General features: G+C 37.3%; 1 protein-coding gene across 1 annotated transcript; it reads left to right on the forward strand.

Moving 5' to 3' along the window:
• The first annotated feature begins 230 nt into the window (after positions 1 to 230).
• Positions 231 to 2,880, forward strand: LOC147605781 (uncharacterized). The gene is made up of 7 exons (XM_086793293.1): positions 231 to 537; positions 635 to 765; positions 1,476 to 1,714; positions 1,850 to 1,912; positions 2,057 to 2,148; positions 2,244 to 2,374; positions 2,673 to 2,880. Exons 1-7 carry the CDS (start codon positions 441 to 443, stop codon positions 2,697 to 2,699), a joined length of 780 nt encoding a protein of 259 aa, XP_086649419.1. The 5' UTR covers positions 231 to 440; the 3' UTR covers positions 2,700 to 2,880.
• Positions 2,881 to 6,886: the final 4,006 nt, after the last annotated feature.

Here is a 6,886-nt window from a genome sequence, read left to right on the forward strand (position 1 = left end):
AAATTGTGTGATTTCTGTTTAATTCTTTTAAAATCAAAGCAATGCCAAATTTCAACAAGCGAAAAGTACACTACAAGTAACTCCTATTCAAATGCATTGCCTTGTCAAATGGCTAGTTGCCCACGTTCTCAAGATTCACCTTCTATATAATTATCCCTACGCGTGTTTAGGACGTTTTCCATGGCGACCGGGCGATTTCCGTGTCGTGCACGCTTGTTTAGAGTGTATAAGCGCAGGCTTGACGATGCTTCTACGCTTTTTCAAGACGCGCACATACGCTGCATAGTTACTGATCAATTCCTCGATTAATCTCTTAATCTGATCCACAGCCGCCATTAGAACAACCGCAGCTTAATTCGGCTAATTGGATTTAAACCTAAGCTTTTTGTACCTTCGCCTACAGCTTTTTGCTAGTTTTCTCTCTTAATTCTAGTCCGAGGATGTCTAGCCCTGGCCTTAATGATCCTGGCGCAGCGATCAGAGGGCAAGTTCAGAAAGCTGCAACAGCAGAAATCGGCTTCGTCGCTAAAGCAGAAGGTAATTTAATTAGCTCTTGTATAATTAACCATAATTTGGTTATCTTCAGAAGGATTTCTTGTCTAATGATGCACACATGGAATGCTACGAAGTGTAGATGGTGTGTATAAGGCAGCTGGTATTGTAAAAGAGGAGGCTACAGTGGTGGAGGGAATCGCCGAGCGCGTGGAGACGCTCTCTACATTTATTGAAGAGGGCATTGACAAAGTGGACACATTTGTGCACCAGGCAAGCTTTTGATCATTGGCATCCATAAGCAACGTGAAATTGAGTAGTTTTAAGCATCCTCACCATCGCAACTGTCATTATAAGATTTTGATTAGCCACTAATCTCATAATTAGCCTGATATCCTATCATCACATAGCACGTTACCAATCGTAACATTACCACGTCTTGATTAGTAACCAAGTCATATTTTAAAAGGTAAGCTAAATAGGCAGGCTTTTTTATTGGAAGATTATTCATGTTATAAAAGCAAGCTTGCAGTAATTAGCAACCATTATAAATAATGTGAGATTGAGTAGTAGTTTTAGGCAACCTCTCATCATCAAAAAGCAAGTTGATGACTGCAAGATGTTAAAAGCATGGTGTGCAAGGTAGCCTGAGAAGCCTAAGGAAGTTTATAGTTGTTGTAAGCTGATAGTTAATAAAGTTCAAGTTAGCGTGAAGCTTAATATACCCATCCTAGGAGAAGTTTCGAAGTGAATTTGATGAAACATTGCTTTAATATATTGTCTTTTTTTGTTTGTGGCCTTAATGTGAGATTAAATTCAAAGCATTATGGAGAAAGAAGCTAATAAATATATAGAACATCAAGTCAATTTTTTACCCAAAAAAAAAAGCACACTATTGTTGGGTGCAATGGATTGAATTGACTTCACTTCCACTAGCCATCTCTACTCATTGAGTGATATAATTTTTTTTTCCCATCAAAAAGGTAAACGTGACCACGGGGTCTATGGAGAAGGCTGTAGAGGAAGCCAGGGTGGCTTTGGAATCTCCATCTGATCAACCACGTCCATCAGCAAGTAGAGCAGTAGCACAAGTGGGTAATCTCATGCCAAAGGACTTCCTCGCCTTGGGGTGGGGATGGACTGTGTTTCGGATTTTCCTAGTGTTGCTCACTCTTTGTGTTGTGCTCCTCCACCATTGGGAAGGCTTCCTACCCTACATAAAGTTCGTAACTATACCCTATCCTATCAATGATCATCTCCTAATACTCAGCTCATTAGTTAATATAATCAAACAATATTATGAAGCATGTTCTCAAAGGTATTGATTATGGAGATCCTTGCTTGTTGGTATGGGCAGTGCATTGGAGCCCCAAAGTAGTGCTACTTCACCCAACACCAATACTTTCACAGTGTTCAACGTGTAAGCATCGCCTTTGTCCATTAATTAATGTGTGATTAATGTTGATCTTATATATTCACCCTTCAATGTCGATCACAACATAATTAAATATACACCCCTTCTTTATGCAATTCATCAGCCTTAAAATTCTATGCATGTTGCCAGGTTACTTATCAACTTGGGTCCAATCGTGAGGGCTCTCAAATTGATGAAGAATGTCATGACTAGCCAAAAGAGAATACTTGCCGAAGTTGAAGGTATTCTTAATTTGCTAGTGATAAGTTTTAACACAAGTGTTTATACCCTTAGCTATGCCCAGATTTAAACGTCAAGGCTCTTGCAAATTGAACAGAGGATGTTGATGAGGCAGCCCAGGAGGTGAAGAGGACGGTAGAGAGAGTGGAGGGGGTAGCCCACATTGTAGAACATGCCTCCCAACAAGTTGAACAAGAGGCTGACCACATTCAAGCATTTATAAGCCAAGTAATTTTATTTTTTTCCTTTTGTTATCTTTTGATGTTCTTGCTTATTGTTTTGACATATTTGCCTTCATATATATATATACATATAGATACATACATATATATATATATGTATATATATATATATATACACATAAAGTTATTATGTCTCCATGAACACAATTTCATGTTGCATGTAGCAAAATTAATAATGTTGATTGTTTGACACTCCAAAAGCTTCAAGGTTTGTCAATTTGTTTCCTTCATTCTTTAATGTATCAAATTAGAGCTTCATTTTGCTCTCTTTTGCTTTTATGTAGGTGAAATCAACATCTCTCGAGTCCTAACTAGGGTAGTTAATGACTTTACCTTGTATATTGCAACTCAAAGCAAAAAGAAATAGCTCTTGAAAGTTGTACAAATTTCCATTCTTCTCTCAAATTGAGACCAAGAGAAATATATAGTGTTTCCACAAAATTCACTGTAAGAACCATGTGTGAATTCTCTCAAGGGTACTTGCTTCATTCATTTCTCATTGTTGTGAGCTTTTTTGCCTTTTGTGATTTATCTGCATCCACAACTATCCCCAACCAAGAGTAGACGATAACTTAACCTTGTTTAGTCCATCTTAAAGGAGCATAACTTCTTTTGTTTTAAAATTGATCTTGATTTTGAAATATCTTGCCATAAGTTACACTGAGAAAGCGTGTAAGTTCTATCTCGATGGGTATATGGTTGTATATGGAAGTAGGCATTGTGTTCATGGGTGTATGCTTGTATATGGAATACTTAGGCATTGAACACAATGTTTGCCCATGCAAAAGGAGTGGGCAAAAGGAGGTACTATCAGCAAAAGGCTATTTGGCGTAGGTGAGCATATGCATAAATTCACAAATTTATTAAATGTTGAATGATGGGATTGTGTATTAGGGGTTCTTTGCATTGACATATTCAAAGGAATCTTTTAAAGCATCTCTCTCTCTCTCTCTCTCTCTCTCTCTCTCTCTCTCTCTCTCTCAAGGATGAACACCTAGTGATACATTTCCCCTTGCACAAGGGATTTCACATGTGGAACACATATCCTAACAAGTTGTGAACCGGAGGCTAACCACATTCATGCATTTATAAGCCATGGTTCTACTGTCCAATTCTCAAAGCCCATTGGCTTCATTTTCTAGGTGCATTTAATACCAACATGAATATTTATACACATCATGGTCATGCTAATGCACGATGGAATAAAAATAAAACAAACATCCTATCCTTTAAATTTTGAAAAAAAAAATGAGTAGCCAAAACTAATGTGGATTTTTTTTTTGGTGCTACCAAAAAAGTCAACGTCACATGAATGGTTGCTTTTTGATGGGCCTCACACCATTTTTTAGCATTTTGGCTATAAAATACTTGTAACTTTTTAAAATGCCTGTCAAAAAATTATACTTAATACAAAAAAAACTTGTCATATTTCACCAAACTCGTCAATTTTGAAAGGAAAGGGTGCCCGTGAAAAATCAAGCTTGATCACATGCATGCAAGAATTTGGTGTGGTGGTGGTTATGACCTTTCTTGGGATTGAGTGCGATTGAGGATCAAAGGGTTACAAAGAAAAGTAATTTCTTCAACCAATCACAATAAAGATAATGCTTGAAAAAGGTAATTAGATTGTAAAACAAAAAATACAGATCATTACTAATTGTGTGGATTGTGCTAACGGTATGGTACCATTACAAGTCAACATTGCATTGCAATTCAGCGCTAGAATTTGAAGGTTGCAGTACCCTTCCAATCTCTTCATAAAGAAAAGCTAGGTAAAGAAAAGCCCTTCAACCAAAAAAAAAAAATAGCAGTGCCCTTCAAATTCTAGGCCTACATTGCATGGCATGCAAGAGCCCACGGTCCCCACACGTACGTCCGATTGCACACGTACGTCCAATAAAAAAATAAAGGTAATGCTTGAAATGTAGAAAAACAATAGGAGATGATTATTTCTAAAAAGGAAAAATGCGTGACTTTGTTTTGTGTTACGAAACAATAATAAAGGCGGCTTCCGTTTTTATATAATTATCCCCAGCGTTCGGCGTCAGCTGCCTATAACCAAGGTTCATATATAATGTAGAAAATGCTGCATTATTAGATCTAATTACCATGCAAGCTTCAATTTCTCGATCCACAGCCATTAGAACAACCACTTAATTCGGCTTTGTTTTGCTAATTCGATTTTAACCTAAGCTTTTTTTCCCTTTTGAATATATATATATATATGTATATATGTATATATATATGTATATATGTATATATATATATATATAGATAGATAGATATAGATATCAACCACTTATTTTTGCTAACTCGATTTTAACCTGAGCTTCTTCTTTTTTTCTTTGAGAAAAGTATATATATCTATTCGTATCTCACTACAAAGTAACATAAAGCCCCACATTCAGATAGGCACTCTCAGCTGGGGAATTCCCATAGATGCCAAGCTGGGGAAAGGAATTCTAGATGCCAAGGAGAAAGGAATGGAATTCCAACTGAAGAAGATATCCAAAGGCAATAGCAACATTAATGTGACCAACAAACAGTACGCCTAATCCATGAAGCTAAAGACCATGTCAACATCCTCTACACCCAATCCAAGAGGCCCTCCAAACATGCGAGGCATTGTCAAAGAAAAGACAAACTATCATCAACATAAGCTGTGTACATAGACCTTTCATTAGGAGAAATATGGACTCTCCATTTTGTCCCTTAGGCACTTTCTCTCTCTTCCCTGAATCAAGGAAAATTGGTGAAAAAAATGTTATAATATTACCATTCCCTCTCCTTTTTTAGAATCGAGGAGATCTCTTTATATTGTTTTTATATGAGATTCACCTATAATTTTATTGTAATACTGTCCAGTGTCCAAAGTTAAGACCACTTGTCCTCAAAATTCTCAAATTTGAAATGATAATATTCCATTTGATCAAAAAACGTGAAGCATGTAAGATGTGACACTATTCAATAGCCACATGACTTTTCAACTTCTAAATCTATCAAAATAGATTGCATTTACATTTTTTTAAATGAGAGAGGCTAAAAAGTAGAATAACTTGATGTAGATATGAAATTTTTGCTTTGATGAGATATTGCTTTAGCATTTTCACTTTCCCTTCTTTGTATAGAGAAAATTCAATTCTCTGTTTGTTTTCTTTAGTAGCTATGCTTAAAAGCTTCATTTTCCCTTGAAACCGCATTAATAACTTTAGATCTTCTCATTCTTGTTAGCCTGGTTGGCCTGGATGTCTTTGGTGTGAACAGCCCTACACACGAGCACTTTTTTCCCGTGTGAACACGCTCTTGTGTGTTAACCACATCAGCCCTAGGGCTAGGGAATTTATTAGTAGTCTTGTATTCCACTCATTCCTTATCAATATTATCGAGTACTTTCCAGCATCAATCTTCATCTCTCTTGCTCTCTTAGCTTCTGTGTTCACTGTGCTTCTCTGTTCATTGTGTGTGCATATGTCTCTGTGTGAGTGCGTAGAGCATCTTCTCCCTCATCCAACATTGGTATTAGAGCTAATGTTTATGGACTTACTTTTAGTGTCTTGGTTTTGGAGCTTGCGTACATTTGACTATCAGCACTTGCCATTGACATTCATGCCTCCTCCTGACTAGACTTCCTGCCATTGCAATGCCTTGACTCTCTCCTCATTGGCATGGCCACTTGTTGGCTTTTTAGAGCTGGTTTCAGAGCTTGGCTACAAAGCCATTAGCTCCTCACCATTAGTCTCTGAAGCAGTGAAGCATTGCTAGTGTTTTATATCTACGCCACCGTACATCCATTCATCTCGCTACTACAAGCATGGGTAAGATTTTGCACTTCTCACCTTCCATAGATCATCTAGGTTTTCTTTCTCCTCTGTACATTGTTAGGTTTTCTTCATGCTGCCCTAGATTCTGGCCAACCCCATACACTAGCAATACATTGAGCTTAAGCTTTCAGAAGCTTTCATCATTGGATTTTGATATCCGTTGAGTTTTGTTTTTTCTACTCTTGTTTTTGTTGTCTGAATACTGGCATTCAACTTTCAGCATTGGAGTTCTGTGTCTATAAATTCTACCTTGTCAGTTATTAAGCTGCATCAATCAGCTTGGCTTGGCCAGCAAATTAGTCTTTGGCTTTTCTCAATCAACACATAAACATTCAACGTTCAGCTTCAACTTCAGTTCTACTTAATGATTGATCAGCCATTAAGTTGCTTTCGTTGGTTTTGCCTAGTCAGTAATTGAACCTTCAGCTTTCAGCTCATGGCATTGAACTTCCTCATCCATCAGCTATATTAGTCGGCTTTTTCCGGTTAGGCGTTCAATGTTTAGCTTTCCTCATTCAGTCATTCTACTTCAAGAATTACACATTAAAGCATTTGGCTTCAGCAACAATCAGCTATTCATCTATTTTAGAATTAGCTTTGAGCATTCACTGCTTGGCTTACGACATTCACCGTTCGGCTCTTTGATCCCCACATTTAGTCATTCGACTTCAGCCTTC

The sequence above is a fragment of the Cibotium barometz genome, chromosome 59 (assembly GCF_041138505.1).
Source record: "Cibotium barometz isolate CiBa-2024 chromosome 59, ASM4113850v1, whole genome shotgun sequence".
Lineage (NCBI taxonomy): Eukaryota > Viridiplantae > Streptophyta > Polypodiopsida > Cyatheales > Cibotiaceae > Cibotium > Cibotium barometz.